The sequence below is a fragment of the Pristis pectinata genome, chromosome 9, assembly GCF_009764475.1.
Source record: "Pristis pectinata isolate sPriPec2 chromosome 9, sPriPec2.1.pri, whole genome shotgun sequence".
NCBI lineage: Eukaryota > Metazoa > Chordata > Chondrichthyes > Rhinopristiformes > Pristidae > Pristis > Pristis pectinata.
Window position 1 is genome coordinate 97,574,024 of NC_067413.1, and position 20,738 is coordinate 97,594,761.

The 20,738-nt window shown below is 41.1% G+C and overlaps 1 protein-coding gene across 1 annotated transcript in view; it reads right to left on the reverse strand.

Moving 5' to 3' along the window:
* The window catches only part of gli3 (GLI family zinc finger 3), a 365,376-nt gene that overhangs the window by 133,187 nt on the left and 211,451 nt on the right, over nucleotides 1-20,738 (reverse strand). The window contains exon 4 of the mRNA XM_052022712.1: nucleotides 9,068-9,173. Coding sequence (XP_051878672.1) covers nucleotides 9,068-9,173 — 106 coding nt within the window. The remainder of the gene's footprint in view (nucleotides 1-9,067; nucleotides 9,174-20,738) is intronic.

A 20,738-nucleotide genomic window follows, 5' to 3' on the forward strand; every position in this document is an offset into this window, starting at 1 on the left:
CCTAGCTCCAGGCACATTTGCTCTGTAATTACAAGTCTGCAATGGCAGTCTCATTTGAAAAGTATTTGTAAAATATTAGGCATGTGTTTAGCGCTCAGTTAAGTGGGTTAAAAATGATTCCTTCTGTTCACTGTGGAGGACTTGCTTTAAAACAATTTCATTTTTTCTTCAAAGTCCATGTAATTACTGTGTGGTAACTGATTGCCATGGGTATGTATGGTGCCACCTAAGTATCATGACTCATTTCCCACAATATTAAGTTTGATTTCCTTGTAAATAAAGATGTCTGATCATCCCTACAAATGAAGTCTGATCTGAAAATATGATTAAGCATTGACTGTGACACTTTACACTGAAGAGATTTAAATGCAGCCCTCAAAGAGCTTGTATGCTGAAAGTTTCATGTTTCTTTAATTCTTTTCTGGACATCAATATGACTTGAACTCCTCCAGGGTAATAAAATCCCTCTGCAAACCATTCAAGTTTGAGACAGTGGCAGTGACTGGAGTACATACCGTGAACTAAGTGAATACGTAAAGGTGCAGTTCAGAAAAAGATTGCATAAAGTCAAAGGATGTTAAGGGTAAACTAAAGCATAATACTTTAAAAATAAAATTTGGAAATGTGCCCATTGCTCACTGTATCCTTATCAAATATTTTTGGTATTTTTTGGAATTATTATTTTAATATTCCATTAGAAGTATCATAGCTGAAGATTAAACATTGATTCAGGGGAACATGCACCTGCCTCAGCTTATTTGCTGCTGAAATACTCAGGCATAGTTTTCTTACTTCTAAGACGACAATCCCAATTTCTGGCTGGCCTCCATAAATATGTCCCTAAACATGGCACGGTAGTGTAGCAGATAGCGTGACGCTATTACAGCGCCAGCGATCGGGGTTCAATTCCTACCGCTCACTGTAAGGAGTTTGTACATTCTCCCTGTGTCCTGCGTGGGTTTCCTCCAGGTGCTCCGGTTTCCTCCCCCATTGCAAAAGACGTACGGGTTGGTAGGTTAATACGGGTGTAATTGGGCGGCGCGGACTCGTTGCACCAGAAGGGTCTGTTACCGTGCTGTATAAAGTTTTATAATGTTATACAAAATTCTGCTGCCTACATCAAAGTGCAATTTGTCCATAGTAAAACTCCAATAACCCGGCACCCTTGGGAATTTGGTAGTATGGACTAGTAGATTTTCCGGACTATTGAATATTACTTCTATTAATATCCAAACATGCTACACAATAATATAAATTTTCCAGTGAATCCGGTGAGTGAAAAGGGAGCCACAAATACACAAGCATTCAAGACCCTGGCTCCAGCCACAAACCTACCCAGGCTCTGACTCCTGGTGTTCTGGACCCAAACCCAGTTCTGACCACACACCCAGCCCATGGTCCAGACCCCAGCACCAGCCATACTCTGGGCCTTTGCACTCTGGACATCCAGCTCACATTCCAGACTAATCAATGAGCCAGATGTCAGACCTGTGCAATTTCTGAACAACTGGATACTGGATTACTGGAGCTTTACTATATCCCTGTAACCACAGACCTACACTGGCTTTCTAGTCCACCTCAATGTTAAATTTATTATCATATTCAATTCCCTTGACCAAATCACTCCTCCCTATCTCTGTCACCTCCCCAAGCCATACAACTGTCCAAGAAGAGAGAGAGAGAGATACCTTTATTAGTCACATGAACATCGAAACACATAGTGAAATGCATCTTTTGCGTAGAGTGTTCTGGGGGCAGCCCGCAAGTGTCGCCACGTTTCCGGCGTCGACATAGCACGCCCACAACTTCCAAACTCATATGTCTTTGGATTGTGGGAGGAAACCGAAGCACCTGGAGGAAACCCATGCAGACATGGGGTGAACGTATAAACTCCTTACAGACAGCAGCAGGAATTGAACCCGGGTCGCTGGCACTGTAATAGCGTTACACTAACCGCTACACTACCGTGCCTGCCCAATGTTATGTTCCTCCAATTCTGGCCAGTTGAAAATATTCCACTTCCTTCGATTACTATCTGTGACCATATCTTCTGCTATCTAGGCCCTAAACTCTGGAATTCAATCCCCAAAACACTCCTCTCCACTTTTTCTTTCTTTAAGATGTTCCTAAAAACCTTCCACTTTGCCCAAGCTTTTGTGACAACTTTCCCTTTCTTGACTGTCAAATTTTATTTGATTACATTTCTATGAAGTTTCTTAATTTTCCAAATAAATGCATAGATTGGTGTTATGTGGTAACACGGATTATGCACATTGCACTTTTAATTCAATACAGATATCACTTGATGGAAGTAGATCTTTGGCTCAGTGAGAGCATTCAGTTTGCATGAGACAACCCCTCGTGCAAAGTCAGTCCTCTCACTCTGAATAATCCTTTAGCTTGAGAAACCAAGGACTGCAGATGCTGGAATCTGGATGAAAAACATGATGGCGCTGGAGGAACTCAGCAGGCCAGGCAGCATCCGTGGAGAAAAGCAGGCGGTCAATGTTTCGGGTCAGGACCCTTCTTCAGGACAAAAAATCCTTCAGGAAATCCTTTGGCTTTCTGGAGAATACTCACCTCTGATGGGGTGAGTGGCTTCCCCTCTTTGTTTGGGTTGTGGGAGCCCATAAAATCCTCCTTCCTTGCAGAACTAACCAACCTATTGGCCAGTGTGGAGGTGGTTAAGACCATGGAAGGAGCACAGCCATTAATCAGCCGGCGATTCCTTCTGCTACTTCCTTCTGTTATACTCTCCGAATGACAAGTGCAACAGAGCGAACAACATGTCAATTGATCTTCTAATAACAGAGATTCATGAATATATTTCAGTGCTTATTTCATTACCATAGGCATGGCTGGATGCGACATGAGCATTGTGCTGTATCAGAGGCATTGCACTTGACTCAATGGCACATTGATTGCATTTGTTAATCAATTTTAATGAAACTAAATCAGCAGCTCTTCAATAAACACAACCGGTGCATTAGGGATGCAGCTAACCATAAAATGGTTAAATCTATATGCATCAAAATATTTGTAAGCATTGACCTATTGTTTGCTATAAATCAATTATTGAAGTCTAATACAGTAAATTTATCTCCTTCTGTCTGTAACTTATATTTCCTATCTCCTGCACTCTCGTTCACTTTTCTATTATCTTCCTTTAAGCCCACCGCTGTACGACAATTGTTACTTTGCTAAGATGACGTTCCCATCAATCATCCTGTGGTTGTTTATGCAGACAGCGGAGACCATGGAAATGCAGCATAAAATTTTCATTGTAGGTAATAGTGGTGCTTAAGGAGAGACTGTAACTTTACAAAGCAGCATCAAGTGTAATGATGACAAATTTCAAGCCAAATGTGGTCCCAGTAAAACCTTTCATCTTACTTGCTTTCTCCACAAACTATTATCATGAGCTCCAATGTCTCCTGTCGTTGAACAATCTTATTTAAATGCCAGTTTTATCCTATTAGTAATATGTCTAATTTCAAGAAAATCTAACCCACATTAAATTCAAAGATTATCATGCAGAGTCACATGGCTACAAGATTTCATAAATCTGAAATTCTTGAGATTTTGGTTTTCCCAATTGAGAGGCAATCACAGCACACTCTTAAATAATGCTACAGTTCATCCTTCACTGAGAGTTGAAATTTAACAAGACATTAAATGAACTGACCCACAATTAATTATTTGGTGAAACTCACCCCCAGAAAGAGGTTAAAAGTATCCAATGCACCACCCCTTGAGAGAGAATGCACCACATTAGGCAACGCATAAATACCAGTGTAATGTTAGTTGACATCTCCGGAATCAAAAGTTATACTTTAGTGACCAGAATACGACTCATAAAAGCACATAGAAAGATTATGAAGAGTCCTGCAACTGCATGTCTTTAATCTATTTCTAATATGTATTATGTTGTTTGATGCCCAGTTACAGATGGAACAGCAGAATCACACCGTGGTCCATTGCGGATCTGCTAAAATCTGTTGTTATGGACTGTCAGTATACTTACCATCCAGCTAAGCCAAATGAAATCCCTTTCAATATACTACACTATCACATTGATCTCAAAGGGCAGAATTGGTAAAAATCCTGGACTACTACTTTATTAAATTATTCTTTTGAGGAGGTTGGGGGAAAGGTAAAAGTATTTTGATGGGGTCAGCCATCATAAAAATACCGTAAATTCTGCTCTTTCCACTCTGACGTTGCCTCCTAATATTTACTGTACAAAATATTAAGAGGAATCGATAGAGTGGACAGCCAGCACCTCTTTCCCAGGGCACCAATGCTCAATACAAGAGGGCATGGCTTTAAAGTAATGGGTGGGAAGTTCAAAGCAGATATCGGAGGAAGGTTTTTTACCCAGAGAGTGGTTGGGGCATGGATGCGCTGCCTGGGGTGGCGGTGGAGGCAGGTACATTGGTCAAATTCAAGAGATTGTTAGATAAGCATATGGAGGAATTTAAAATAGAGGGATATGTGGGAAGAAGGGGTTAGATAGTCTTAGATGAGGTTTAAAGGTCGGCACAACATTGTGGGCCGAAGGGCCTGTATTGTGCTGTACCGTTCTATGTCTATGTTCTGTGTTCTAACCCCAACAATCCACCTTCCAGGGCCTATATACAGCTGTCCCTGTGTCCCAGCCTGTCACATCCCCGTGTCCCAGCCTGTCACGTCCCTGTGTCCCAGCCTGCTACATCCGTGTGTCCCAGCCAGCTACATCTCCGTGTCCCGGCCTGTCACATCCCCGTGTCCCACCCTGTCACATCCCCGTGTCCCAGCCAGCTACATCTCCGTGTCCCGGCCTGTCACATCCCCATGTCCCACCCTGTCACATCCCCGTGTCCCAGCCTGCTACATCCCCGTGTCCCAGCCTGTCGCATCCCCGTGTCCCAGCCTGTCGCATCCCCGTGTCCCAGCCTGTCGCATCCCCGTGTCCCAGCCTGTCGCATCCCCGTGTCCCAGCCTGTCGCATCCCCGTGTCCCAGCCTGTCACATCCTTGTGGAAAGCAGCAAGCCGCCACTTCAGGGCTGAACAGGCATTCAGAAGTTACTGACCCAAACAGCATGAGATGATTGATTAGTGTGCTCAACTAAAGCTGAGGAAATGCAAACCAGTGGCTTTAGAGCCTTGTACTCACTGAGCAGGCACTCGCACTCAGCCCCAGCAGAATCCAGACTAGGCCTCTGCCAGTAAATAAAAACTTAAATTCACCCCCTGCACAGGGCAAAACAATTCCAGCAGTGAAGAGTGCATGGTTGAATTGGTTTAGGACAGTTTGTTTCATACAACATTCTATAACACCCCTAAAGGACTACATATTGAATTGCTGTTTTTGCAATGATTAGGTTTTTGTTTTCCCTCATTATATACAGTTCCATACACCATGCTATGAACAGTAACAGCCTGTTTGTCTTAGCTATGTTCCATTAATTACTGCAGGCAATGTGGGGCTTGACTGGCTGTCACTCTACACTGTGCAAGTTCCTATGAACAATTAAAGGACCAGTTAATCTGCCTTTACTGATATTATGGGTCAGGAGCATCGTTTACAACTGTTGCATTGTAGTGTCTTATGTCTGCTTGAACAGGCAGGTGACATCTCGGTTTAAGTTCTTCTAAAGGTGGTCTCCGCTGACAATGCAGCGCTCTCCAGGCATTGCAAAGATATGACAGCTGAAGTACTACTCACTCAAACAGTAAATGTACATTGGATCCATAATGTTCCAGCCTGGTAGAAACCATTTCTAATTGATCCGCAGCAACTATCTGCATTGCACAGAAGGCAAAGTACAGTAGCCATCATCAAAATACTTAAGGAACTAAATTATCCCCCTGCACTAAAATTAATATAAAAAAAAATTGATCACATCTCCAAATGGTATTGTTACAGTCAATGTAAAGAACACTCCAACTTAACTAAGGCTACCTGCTCATTTTTTGAAAGGAAAATCAACATCAAAACCATCTCTACGTTGCAGTAACTGGCCCAAAATAGTGTCTGATTTGTGATTTTCACTGAACTGCCTCAGGTGTATGTTAAGCCTATGGTTGTGGAATAAGACTAAATATGCCAGCGTAGCTACTAACTGATAGTACAAATGGGGAGGTAAGTTCCTCATATGCATCAGCAATAGTCAAGCCAGGCACATCTGGTGGAACGGACACACCAACTGCTCAGGATACCCTGTCTTGGAATACAACAAGTTACTAAACACAACCAGGAGCACCAAGCCAGCCAGTCAGCATTGCTGGTCTGTTCCTCAGAATGGAGCAACAGTCATCCTGACATTGTTTGTGACATCCTGACATCGTTTGGACTGCCAGAATCGCAGATGTAGTCGACTCCAGAATTGGTTTATGTTTTAATTATCGGGGGCAGGAATCCATCAAGCTTCCAGCAGCTAATTGATGCTTACCCCAGCACCTACAGTTCTATAATAGTTTAACATATATTCTGGAGAAAACTCTTGTGTATGAGAAAGGTCATTTCATCCATGTACTTTTTTGTTATAAATTTGATGATCTACAATCAATTTTGATTAAAACTTGGTTGCCCATGGATGAACCTTTGTAGTATGCCCCAGAAGGAGATCATAGAGGCACACTGCAAGAAAACAGGCCCTTTGGCCCACCGTGTCCATGCCAACCATCAAGCACCCATTTACACTAATCCCGTTTATCCCATTTTATTCTCCCCACATTCCGATCAACTACCCCCCCCCCCCCCCATCGATTCAAGCACTCACCTACACACTCGGGACAATTTTACAGTGGCCAAATAATCTACCAACCCGCACGTCTTTGGGATGTGGAAGGGAACCGGAGCACCTGGAGGAAACTCGCACAGTTACAAGAAGAAAGTGCAACCTCCACACAGACAGCACAAGAGGTCATATTTAAATCCTCATCATTGGAGCCAAAAGGAGAATCCTTCTTCTACTTCTCCCCGACAGTCCCTTGGGACCAAGGATGACCTGCTTCTGCTCCAGTCCTGTGAGTTCTGAGGTGGCTGATGATGACAATGTGAGACCAGCAGACCCCGATCACTGGTGGGCAGGCAGTGGACACTATGGGAGGTGGTATGCTTCTTTGGGTATTCCAGAAGAAGGAGCAGGATATTAAAATTAGAACTCAGTCATTAATAAAGTGAAACAAATCATTAATAAATAAACATTCACTGGATGCTCAAGACTGCAGCTTTAAATCCCTAGCCCAGAGATTGGGACATCTTAAATTTTCAAGACTGAGCTCGCTCAACCGTTGTTGGGCTAGGACAACAAAGGACATAGAACAAAGGACCATGCAGTTAAGGTGCAAACCAGTCACAGCCTGACTGAATGTGGGGACTCACTCAAGGAGCTGAAGGAACTGCTCTTATTGTGAACACTGCCGTTCTAGATCACAAACAACTCTAAGATGCCCCCCACAATCCAAGTCAAGATTCTGGTGAGGTGACTCTACCAATAAGATCATCAATCCTTATTGTTTAAACAGAAACAACAGCTTGGATTTGCATCCAAAAAAATTGAACAGCACAAGCAACACATTGTTCAGACAACTGTCATACTGGGACTTGTGTAAACACCTCAGTCAACCAGACTGAAGAACTCACATTGAGGTCATAGAAAATTTATGACACAGCAGGCCATTCGGCCCATTGTGCCCATGCTAGTCAAGCAGGACATTTGCAGCCTAATCCCGCCTTCTAGCAATAGATTCATAACTCTGCATTTCCAGCTTTTTAACTATATATCCAAGTAGTTTTTAACCATGAAGACAGATTCTGCCTCCAACATCCTTTCATACGGTGAACTAATGGGCTCCCTCACCCTCTGGGTGACATTCCATTCCTCATCTTCCCATTAACCCTACTACCAATTGCTTCAAAGGTTTAGTCCTTTAATTTTTGAGCTCTCTGCTAATGGAATTACATACAAAGTATCGACTGAGTAGACTCCCCATAATTTTATATACCTTGGTTCAGTTCTCTCTCATCTTCTATTCTGAAGAAAAAGATACATAGTTTATCTGATTCTTCCTTCAAGCTACAATTTTCCATTCTGGACAATATTTTAGTAAATCTCCTCTTTCCTGCAACATGGTGACCAGAACTGCACACGATACTCAAGCCATGGTCTCACTAGTGTAGTATACAGTTCTAGTATAATCACGCTGCTCCCATATTCTGTGCATCGGCTAACAAAAGAAAGCAATCTGTATGTCTTTCTAAAAAATTTTATTGATCTGACAATAACCTTTCAGAAACAAAAACATCTATCAATCCTTTTGCTTTTTGCCACTGAGAAATTTTCGATCCAACTGCCACTCTCCCTTGGATCCCGTGGGATTTTACTTTTTTGACCAGTTTGCTACATGCTACATTGTCCAAAACCTTGCTGAGATCTATGCAGACCACAACAAATGCACTGCCTTGATCAACTTTTCATGCCATCTCCTCAAAAATCTCAGCACTGCCTAAACCAAAGTGTAGATTAGAATACAGAATTCAATATCAAATGTACAGAAACTGAAATACAGGGGAAAGGTACGTGGCAAAGTGGGTAGTACACGAGATGTAAAGAAAATGTTTGAACATTTTTTACAATTTTGCATGGTAATCAAAATCTGAACCCGTGAGACCTCAAATTTGTAAACATAATTTTCCAGTGCCAGAGAGGATGTTTGTCGGTATTTGTCTAATTAACATATTCAAAAATGGATAAGCTACAACTTTTTTTTGCCATGCTCTGCGATCGAGTTTCAGAACATCACACCATTCCTTTCTGTAAATGCCAGGTTCCTTGCCATGATACGGTGCAAATGTTCTTGGTGGAACAGCAAGGCGACTCGCTGATAGCCTCACCATTATTCACAGCAAAGAATCAGGGCCAATGTTTAAAAAAAAACTCTGATACTGAAGTAAAGAATATCACTTGCTACAAATTTGAAGTGGGTGCGTACAATCTCATCTGCCTGGAGAGGATAAGCAACTAATCACACAAATTTCACCAACAAGGGTTAATCGGTTCAGTGAGGAATCATACTCACATGTGCAGCGGGGCAAGAGGTGATGGATCATAGTGATAGCGCCCCTCATGATGTCTGGCATCAATTGGAACAGGTGGGTGGAAGGACGGGAAAAGTGGGTGTGGAGCTGTAAAGTAAAACAAACAACAAGTAGAAAATTTAGAGGTAAATTTCAAAGCACACTTAACTGTCATACTGAATCACAGGGTTGCACTGAATTTCATCAGCAAGCCAACATTACACTTGGCGAATGTATTTTAGAAGATCAACACTTGCTTATATTAAAACTATTATTTATTCTCATTTTACCTGAGGCAACTTTATTGCAATTGAATCAACACAGTAGCAGGACCTTCACCTCAGAGTGAATTGGTTTGGGGCTCAAATCCCACTCCAGAGAGTTGAGCACTCCAGAGAGTCCAACATCCAATGCAGTACTGTCCTGCTGAACGTGCTACCTTTTGATAAAGCATTAAACAGAGGTCTTGTCTGCCTTCTCAGATCTCATGCTCTATTTTGGAGAAGAACAGGTGAGTTCTTTTGATGTCAATTTTTTTCCCTCAACCAGCATCACTATGACCTGTTCATTTTTTCATTATTGTTCGAAGGAGTTTGCTGAATGTAAAGTGGTTTCTGTGTTTGCGACATTCTGACTGTGACTGGATTTTACAAGTACTTCATTGGCAGTAAGTGTTTGGATATTCAGAGGCTCTGAATGGCACAGTTTAAACGATAATTCCATCACTCCTTCACATAAAAGATTCTTACAGAGAAATGATCAACGATTCCCAGTGTCAGTCATATGATCAGATACAATGGTAAAACAGGTTAAAATGTGTCTCCTGTACTATATTCCTCCAGTTAAATAGTAACAGTGTGAAGTTTTAAATTTACACCTTTACAATAGGGATGGCAGACCAATTTCTGTCTTTTTTTGCTCAAGACCAAATTCTGAAAAATATCCAAATATCACCTGGAGAAACCTAGAGAAAGATTTAGGTCAAATCACCAGGCATTATTAGTAACTATTTTAGAATCTAATTTAAGATGCACAATCTAACTGAACAACCAACAAAATATCACTTGTCTTAAAATTATCAATCCACTTTATTGGTAATTTAAACCTTGTCCTAACATGAATATTTAGGCAAATTAATTGGTGATTTTTAAAACAAATGAAATATAATGAGAATGCAGATGGGCAAATGAAGTAAATTGATCAAGAATAATAAGTACAAGGAAATCACACTGCTGGACTTCCCACTCTATTCATGCTGAGAAGTACCATAAATTCCTTCCTTACTCTAGATTTACAGGAACTCTGACACCAACAGACAACTAGTGCTAATGCAATGCTGACAGGACATAATCCTTAACCATCAGATATGATAAAAGAAAATCAATACTTCAAATATAAGTTTCTGAATGCGTATGGAATTGCAAAGAATAGTGCAGCACAATTGGACACCATTCAGTGTAAGTAGTCTAAGCCAGATGTTCTGAATGGCAACCTTGCTAGCCTCCCAGATTCTTCCTCATATCTGAGCAAATTTTTTGATCTTTTAAATAATTATCTGAAAGCACAACAGGGTGGCCTAATTAATGGCTTAAACATGGGTATAATCTACCACCTATCACATAGATAGTAGTTGCAAGTTGACCAGGTTGGGTATTAAACATTCCAGGATACTTAACTTTTAGAAGAGATGGACTAAAATGGAAAAGGAAGCAAGGTAACCCTGATAGTAAGGAATGGGATGAAGGCAGTGGAGAGGAAGCATCTTAGCTCAGAAAGTAAATACATTTAGAATCAGGTTGGCTGAAGCAAAGAGAAAACAAGGGGCAGAAAACATTGCACGGAGTTGTATATACACCAAACACTAATGGTAATGCTGGACATAGCATCAGTCAAGAAAATTCGAGGTGCATGTAACAAGGGGATTGGAATCATGGAGGATGCGTTAATCTACATATAAACTGGGTAAACCAAATAAGCAGTAATAATGGGGAAAATCAATTTAAGTAGTGGATAAGAGATGGCTTTCTTGATCAATATGTCAAGGGACTAATGAGGGAACAGGATTTTTTAGATTTTGTATTGTGTATGAGAAAAGGTTAATTGATGCTCTGATGCTTGAGGATTCTTTAAGGACCAGTGATTATATGGTAAAATTTTATCTAAAGATTGAAAGTGACTTAGTTCAATCTGAAATCACGGTATTAAATCTGAATAAAGCAAATAATGAAGGAATGAAGTACTAGAGAAACAAAGGACTGCAGATGCTGGAATCTAGATGAAAAACACGCTGATGCTGGAGGAACTCAGCAGGCCAGGCAGCATCTGTGGAGAAAAGCAGGCGGTCAACGTTTCGGGTCAGGACCCTTCTTCAGGACTGAAGATAGGAAAAAGGGGAAGCCCGATACATAGGAGGGAAAAGCAGAGCAGTGATAGGTGGACAGAAGAGGGGAGGCGGGGTGGGCACAGGTGGTGATAGGTAGATGCAGGTTAGGGACAGTGATGGGCAGGTGCGGGGGAGGAGGGGAGAGCAGATCCACCGGGGGATGGGTCAAAGGTAAGGAGAGAGAGAAAAAAATGGTTGGAAAAAAAAAGAGGCTGGGAAGGGAAGAAGAGAAGAAGCATGGTGTGGGGGGGGGGGGTGTTGTGGGGAAAGGGGGTGGGGATTATCTAAAGTGGGAGAATCCAATGTTCATGCCGTTAGGCTGCAAGGTTCCAAGATGGACAAGAAGGTACTAGTTGACTATGGAAAATTGAAAAACGAATATTGAAAAACCACATTAAGAAGTTTTACAGTAAAGAAGCAATGACCAACTTTTAAAGAATTGATATATAGTTTACAAATAAACTACCCTTAATTTTGTACAAAAGCCAAAAGGAAAAATAGTCTAACCATCGTTAACAAGGTAAGTTAAAGATAGTATTAGATCAACTGAAAAGTCTAAGATTACCAAAAAAATGTCTGAAGAGTACAACATTTTTAAGGGACTTGACAGAGTACGTGGTTGAGATGTCAAGAGCCAGGAATAAGAGTCTCAAAGTAAGGAGCTGGCCATTCGAAACAAATATGAGAAGACAATTCTTCACCAAGCAACTTGTGAATCTTTGGAAATTTCTGACCCAGGGCTGTGGAGATTGAGTCATTGACTATATTCAAGACAGGGATTTTAGATATTAAAAGAATCAAGAAATATTGGGTTAATATAGGAAAGTGGAGCTAATGAAAGATCAACCATGCTCTTTCTGAATAGCAGAACAGGCATGAAGAGCTGAACAGCAAACACATGTTTCTACTTTGCATGTTCTTCCTTTTTTCTTTTGAAGATTATGATTGAATTGGTGCTCACAATCTTTTCAGGTAGTCCATTTCAAATCCTAACCACTCAGGGTGTCAGTAAGTTTTTTTTCTCTCATGGAGGCTCTAGTTCTTTTGGTTCTTGGTGCTTTTGCTTTTAGTCATTTATCCATTGGGAACAGTTTCTCTTAATTTATTCTATCTAAAGAATTCAAGATTTTTAACATTGGCATCAAACCTCTTTTTTCTTCTTGTACTCTAAGGACACAGGCCTAGCTTCTCGAGTCTGGGCACAGGATGATAGTCCTTCAACCTTGAAACCACTACGGTAAGTCTCTTCTGTATTCTCTCTGAATCATTCATGGCCTTCCTACAAATGAATTCACAACAATTTCCTTGCTCTTGTACAAAATGTCTCTTAATTATAATGTCCATTATATCATCTATAAATGTGCAGGCTGTCATGATACTAAGATCGAAGAGAGAAATCCTGTGTTGAGCTCTGACCTGCATCCAACTCCAACCCAATCGACCCTTCACAATAGAACAGCTCAGTGACAATCACTGTCTAAAACTGTATGCACAGAATGGCCATCTGGACCAACACCAGTAGACTATAAAGCAACCAGCATCATTGTCAGGACAAATGTAAGTTACCCAGCACTTCACTGAACAGCATGATCTTTCTTGGTGGCTACTGTGGGTGCCCACTGACTCCCTGGTTGCATGGTTCCAAGTCCTAATGACAGCGGAAAACCTAACTGGTTCATAATCCTGCAAGACCAGGCATTTTAAAATTCAGCAGTTCATGGTCAAGTCACCTGTCTTACTTCAACTGACCTCTGCCTTTTCTATTTCTGCCACACATAGAGAGTTAGAATTCCTTCCCAAATTTTTCTGATATTTCAGTAACATATCCGAGTAAATTAGCAAACAGGAGTCATTTTTACCTGACCCCCATGAATTGGAATGGCAAGTTTATTTACATGTTACATAAACCCTTTGGATCCATTTCCACAAAAGGACTCTTCGTGGAATCAATCATGCTAGAGAGGACTTGAACAGCTGCTTAAAATAAACAGCTGGTGATTTTATGTTTCTGTAGTTAACACATAAAGCCATCAGAACAGATCTATAGCAGTACCCTAACCATAGAGTCAACAAATGAAGAAATAACAAGGTACCTGTTCCCGCTGGGCCTGCAAATGGCAGGAGATCAGAGCCCTATCTTCACTTTATACAAGCCACTGTGATCTCTTATCCTTTTCTGCTCTGCCTCCCTGCAATGTTTGTAACAACTATTTCACCTCTTTATTTCACTTCAAGGTTTCCTCCAGTGGACTCTGCATACAAGATCCACTGTTCCAGGAGACCTGGGATCACGTGAACTCTTAACCGGGTCTGCTTGTTGACGTATTGGCAGTGGATCAAGACAAAGATGAGAATCACACTCAGCAACGGTTTACAATGCAGCAACCAAAAATAATTTAAACACTGAGAACCTTTAAGACTAGTTTTGTGATATTAAAAATCTGCTGAATGAACACACTGCAAAAAAAAATAAAACTACCCAAAGGTAATCTGGAGCACACACACAAGCACTTTAACTGTCACCAATAGAACAAAACCAATGAATTTCATTACCATCAGAACTCAACTATAAATAAATGAACTCAACTCTTGGAGCAATCGTTCATCTCTACCCCTGTCTTCCAACAGCTTTTCGCCACAATACAGAGACAGTCCATCATTACTACATAGTCTGCTTAGGACAAAGCCGTGTGTTTGGAAGTGGTCTGCATGACTAGATCCAGGATAATTATCCATCTCGTGACTTATTATTCACACATGAACAATACATCTGGAGAACATCATAACTCAAGTGTCTGTGTAATAAGTTACTGTACTGTTACCATCTTCTGTTGCAGCCCTTGACAAAATGCCACATGATGACTTTTCCAAAGTCAGGCTAAAACTGCTGAAGCAGAACAAAATGCCACTAAACCTCCATACCTGCTATTTATCATACAATTTCCTGACTGATGGTTTCACAAACCAGCTGCTAAGTGCTGTGTACTCTACTGTCAGGAAACTAACATGCTAAATGGAAGACAGCGAGAATAATGGAGAGCAGCAGTAGAATCAATTTTACTCTGTGAATTAGTTCTCCCAGGATTTTAATACTAACTGGAATCCAAAGCACATCAAAACAGATGGATCTTTTGCCATTGAGCGCAGTGTTTGCTTGTATCGAAGGGGCATTTTGTCATATTTGTGCACCTATAAAACTGCTCAGTTGAGTGGAGCAAGATTAGCTTTAAGCCAGGAATAGCCAAGCTTTTCTATTTTCTGCATTGATCTCTTAGCTGTATTTGAAGAAGCTTCACAATTCCCGTCTATGCTTCCTGCCCGAAAACAATGACTACACTTCAAAAGCATTTCAGTGCTTGTAGAATGTTGCCCTGTCATATAAGGGGTTATGTAGATGCAAGTTGTTTCTTTCAGTTTTGATGACATTAACAGAATTTGAGGCAACAGCAGAGAAAAAGACACCACAGCGTTCCCTAACCCCCAGAATCTCAAAACAGGGTAAGGATCGTTGGAATTAGAGGGAGTAAAGTAGAACAGTGGCTTAATTAGAGGACTGATATCCAGAGATCTAATATATTCATCTGGCACAATGAATTTGAATACCACCATGTCAAGTGGAGACTTTACATCCAAGCAAAATCAGTAATGGTCATCATGAAACCACTAAATTATCATAAAAACCCATCTGGTTCATTATGTCACTGTGCCCTTACCTGATCAAGCCCAGACCTGCAGCAAGATGCTGATTCTAAACTGCCTGATGAAATTGCCGAGTCCAACTTTCCAAGTCAGACCTAATCCTCAGTTGGAAAAGTATCACTGTTTCTGTCTCGTTGCTGTGTCAAACTTCAGGGAAACCTTCACAATATGGCCTTCAGTAGCCAAGAAGGCAGCTCAGTCCATCTTTTTATGGGCAAGTAGGGATGAGCAATACTTTTGCTTTTTCAGTAATGCCTAAATTCCCCTCGTACGAATAATAAAATAACTGTCAAATGGAGTAGGATTTTCTTTTCTAAGATATAAAAACAAATGTAGAGGGATAAACGGCTACAAAAGCTTCCCAGCGATTTTAAGAATGCTGAAAGCAATAAGCAAAATACTGCAGCCACTGGAAATCTGAAGCAAGTCCAGAAATGACAGGAGCTTTAGGCAGAATCCACAGGGAACAGTTAAGTCAATATTTTATATGTGTAACCTTCAAAATGCAGGTATTTCTTTCTTAAGAAGCAAAGGTTTTACAGGTAAAATATTTAATCCGTCCATCCTTCTGCAGCTGCTAACTAATAGAGAGTCATAAGGATCACGTCATGGAAGCAAGGCCTTCAACCCACCATGTCAGGGGTAAGTTTTTTTACACAGAGAGTGGTGGGTGCGTGGAACGCACTGCCTGCAGAGGTTGTGGGGGCAGATACATTAGGGACATTTAAGAGACTCTTAGATAGACACATGAATGATAGAGAAATGGAAGGGTATGTGGGATGGAAGGGTTAGATAGACCTTAGAGCAGGATAAAATGTCGGCACAACATTGTGGGCCAAAGGGCCTGTACTGTGCTGTAGTGTTCTATGTTCTATGTCCATGTCGGCCATTAAGAGTATCATTCATACCAATCCCATTCCCAGCACTTTGCCCTTGGCGATTCAAAATGTTAAGTGTTCTGAAAGTCTCTGCCTCCACCACCCCCTCAGACAGTAAGTTCCAGATTTCAAACACACCTTGGATGAAAATATTCTTCCTCAAATCCACTCTGAGCCTCCTGACCCTCATAGGTTAAACCTATTCCCTCTGGTTTTAGACACCTTTGCTACGAGGATTAATTTCTCACCATCTACCTTATCTATGCCCCTCACAATTTTGTATATTTCTCAAACAATGCCCCCGCAGGAAGGAGGGTGGTGTACATGCTCCTGTCTACATCAACGGTGCTGAGGTCGAGAGGGTTGAGAGCTTCAAGTTCCTAGGAGTGAACATCACCAATCACCTCTCCTTGTCCAACCACATAGATGCCACGGCCAAGAAAGCTTACCAGCGCTTCTACTTTCTCAGGAGGCTAAAGAAATTTGGCATGTCCCCTTTGACACTTACCAATTTTTATCAATGTGCCAGAGAAAGCATCCTATCTGGATACATCACAGTTTTGTATGGCAACTGCTCTGCCCAGGACCGCAAGAAACTGCAGAGAGTTGTGGATACAGCTCAGCATATCACAGAAACCAGCCTCCCCTCCTTGGACTCTGTCTATAGCTCTCGCTGCCTCAGTAAAGCAGCCAGCATAATCAAAGACCCTACCCACCCCGGACATTCTCTCTTCTCTCCTCTCCCCTCGGGGAGAAGATACAAAAGCCTGAAAGCACGTACCACAAGGCTCAAGGACAGCTTCTGTCCTGACGTCATAAGACTATTGAATGGTTCCCTAGTATGATAAGATGGACTCTTAAACTCACAATCTACCTCATTATGACCTTGCATCTTATTGTCTATTTGCACTGCACTTACTCTGTAACTGTCACACTTCATTCTGCATTCTGTTATTGTTTTACTTTGCACCACCTCAATGCACTGTGTAGTGAGTCGATCTGTATGAATGGTATGCAAGACAAATTTTTCACTGTACCTCGGTACGTGACAATAATAAACCAATTCCAATTCCTTCAGCCTACTGCACTCCAAGGAAAACAAAGTTAGCCTATCCACTTTCTCCTTATAATATATAAGGGAACATCCTGATGAAAATTAAAAAAACTGCAGATGCTGGAAATCTGAAACAAAATCCTGATGAGTCTCCTCTGCACCCTCTCCAATGCAAACACATCCTTCCTATAATGCATATCATCCCCCAGCTGTGGCCTAACTAACTCTTTATGAAGTGTAGCATTACATCCCTACTTTTATATGCTATGCCCTGGCTAATGAAAGCCAAGCACCATGTTTGCCTTCTTAACCACCTTGTCTCCCTGTGCTGTCATTTTCAGGGATCCTTGGACTTGTACAGGAGGGTCTCTCTGTTCTTCAGCACTCACCAGGACCCTACCATTCATTGCACATGTTCTAATCTTACTGGTCCTCCCAAAGCACATCACCTCATACTTGTCAGGATTAAATTCTATTTGTTTTTGCTCTGACCATCTTACCAACTTATCAATATCATCTACATCCTGAGACTGCCCTCCTCACTGTCAACAACAACATCCATTTTCTCATCATCTGTAAACTTACTAATCGTAGCTCCGAATCAATATGTACACAGTAAACAATAAGGGTCCAGCACTGAACCCCACTGATTACAGACTTCCACCATTCCCTTGGCCTCCTAATACCAAACCAATTTTGGATCCAATTTGCTAATTTGCCCTGGATCCCATGAGCTCCAGTGTTTTGGACCAGTCTCTATGTGGGATCTCATCAAGGTCTTATTGAAATCCATGTAGACCAGGCGCCACCCTTGTCAATACACTTTGTTACCTCTTCAAATAATTCAATCAAATTGATTAGACAGAACCTCTCCCTGTCAAAGTCATGCTATCTTTGATTAATCCCTCCCTACAAAGTATAGATTAATCCTGTTTCTCTGTTTTTTTTGAATAACTTCCAGATTCTCCAACTACAGTGCTTTCCTCCTGGGTGAATACAGATGAGAAGAACTTAGTTAAGACCTTATTTACATCCTCTGGCTTCATGCACAAATTGCTCCTTTGATCCCTAACGGGCCCTGCTCTTACCCGGTTAACCCCTTGCCTGTACATTAAGGAAAATTTTTTGTTGAGGAACTTTAAGGAACTTTTTTGCCAGTGATAGTTCATGCCTTCTCTTTTCCCTGCTAATTTCTTTTTTTTAATTACTTCCGTACACTTTCTCTCCTTCTGTCAGCCCTCTGCCAATTTCAGATCCCGTCTCTGCCCTAAGCTTCCTTTCTTTTCTTATCCAAATCTTAATATCCCTTAAATCCAGGGTTCCTTGAACTTGTTGTCCTGACCCTTCACCCTTGTGTGAACACATTGGCCCAAACTCTCGCTATTTCACTTCTGAGTGACTTTCACTTCTTAGAGATAGGCTTCTCTGCAAGTTGCCCCTCCCAATCTACAGTTGTCAGGTCCTGTCTTATGGTATTGAAGTGAACCTTGACATAATTCCGACCTTCATTTCCTGGCCACCCTTATCTCTTCCCATAAATGCCTTAAAACTTACAGAGTTATGGCCATTATCTCTAACTTGCCCTCATAATGACACTCCAGCCACTTGCAGGCTACACTCCCCAAGATTAGGTCCAGTACTGCCTCTTCTCTCACAGGACTCAAAAACCTTCCCTGGTTGCACTTTAGAAATTCACCCCTTGTAAGCCTTTCATAGCCTTTAGAAAGTATTTATCCATTGGATATGTTTCTAAAAAATCTATCAAAGTTTGTTACTAAAATAGGTTAAGAAATTTTGCACAATTAGTCGACCATCAGCATTTTCTGCCATTAGGTAAGGTCAGGGCTGATCTTCGACCACAATGTCACTTTCCTTTCCAATCCCCATAATGCTTGATTTTCACCACTTCGCTGAAGGAATTTCTCCTGATCTCAGTCCTAGATGTCTGACCTTTTATCCTTGTTCTAGATTCTAAAGCCAAGGGAAACAACCTCTAAGGATCTAATTGTCAAGTCTCTTTGGAACATATGTTTCAATTAAATCACGTCCCTTTTTAAAAAAAACTCTGGAGAACTTAGGCCTGTTCTGCTCAATTTTTCTGAAAAGACAGCCAGGAATCAGCCTAATAAGGCTTTGATCCTCCAAGGCTGGAGAAACCTGCATGCTTGAACATTCGAGAACCTATAAACCTCTCTGAACCCCTCATTTAACTGTTTGCTCTCTATTCAAATAAAATCTGTTTTACTACCATCCTACTGAAGTGAATAACTTCATATTAACCCAAACAATATACCAACTGGCACTTCCTTGCCTAGTCATTTAATCCATATCCCAACTCCTTCTTGTCCTCTTTGCTTTCCCATTTCGTATGTATCATCACCAAATTTGGAAATATTATCTTTGGTCCCTTTGTCTGAGTCATTAATATAAATTGTAAGTAGCTGAAACTGCAGCACCCTTCTACTAAAACCTGTCAGCCTACAATTGTACACTTAATTCCCATTATTTATTTTGTCAATGAAGCAATCCTCTATTCATGTGAGTATATTACCCCCAAATGCAGAAGCCCTTACTGCTTATATAACAACCTTTCATGTGGCACCTTATCAAATTTTTAAAAAGGTAAATATACAATAACCTATTCTCCATTCACCCTAGCAGGCACATCCTCAAGCACTATCTGTCTTTCATTAGAACCTACTGACTTTACTTAATAATGTAATTTTTTTCTAAGTGAAAAAGTGAAGACATGTGCATATTTTGTAAGAATTGTACAACTTTTGTTATATACTTGATAGAGTTGAGTGCAGGGTCAGAGAAAGGAATGCAAGACCTTGCCAGACATTTAGAGCATTGGATCCACCACTTCTGTACAAATAACTATAAAGAAACATTATTTATTAACAAAATCAGAAAGCTGGCCATGACTCCTAGATGTGCAATAGTTCTAAAAAAATTAGATCTATAGCTGCATTATTAATCCAATAAAAAATTATTCTGCTGTGAATACTGGACATTAGTGGTTTCTTTTTCTTGGGAAAAATGGTAAATGGTGGACATGTTGCTACCTGTGATTTTGTAGCTGGGCCAGATGAACATTTTCAATGAAATTATACCAGTTGTTTCAGTCATGATGCTGGCCCCCTCAATCCCTCCACCCACCCCCCCCCCCACCCCAATCCCCCACCCACCCACTTCTCATTTCCCAATGCTGTTTCTGGACTCACAAAATAAATTCCCCCGCACCAAAAAGGATGAGCAATGAATAAGCAACCCAACAGAGCAATTTTGGATTACAAATTGACAAGTGTGTTACCAATGGAGTATAATTGGGATCAAGGAATATTCCAGTTGAGTTAGTGGGAAAAGTGGATTGTGGAAGTGGATTTTGATGACACAAATTCAATCAATCAAGAGCAAGTTTTCCCAAGAGTCAGCTTGGTTTGGTTCCATACTGTTTCATCCCCTACATGAATGCCATTCAACGTTATCCAATATTTGCAATAGAGCAGAAAATCCAGAAGCTCAATGAATAGACCTGACATCAGATTTTAGCTGGATAATGTCTATTACAAACTCACAGCTACCTTAACCACATCTCCTTCCACTGTTTCCCGTAAGGATAACATTCTTCCGTTTCTCTGGCTCCATCATACCTG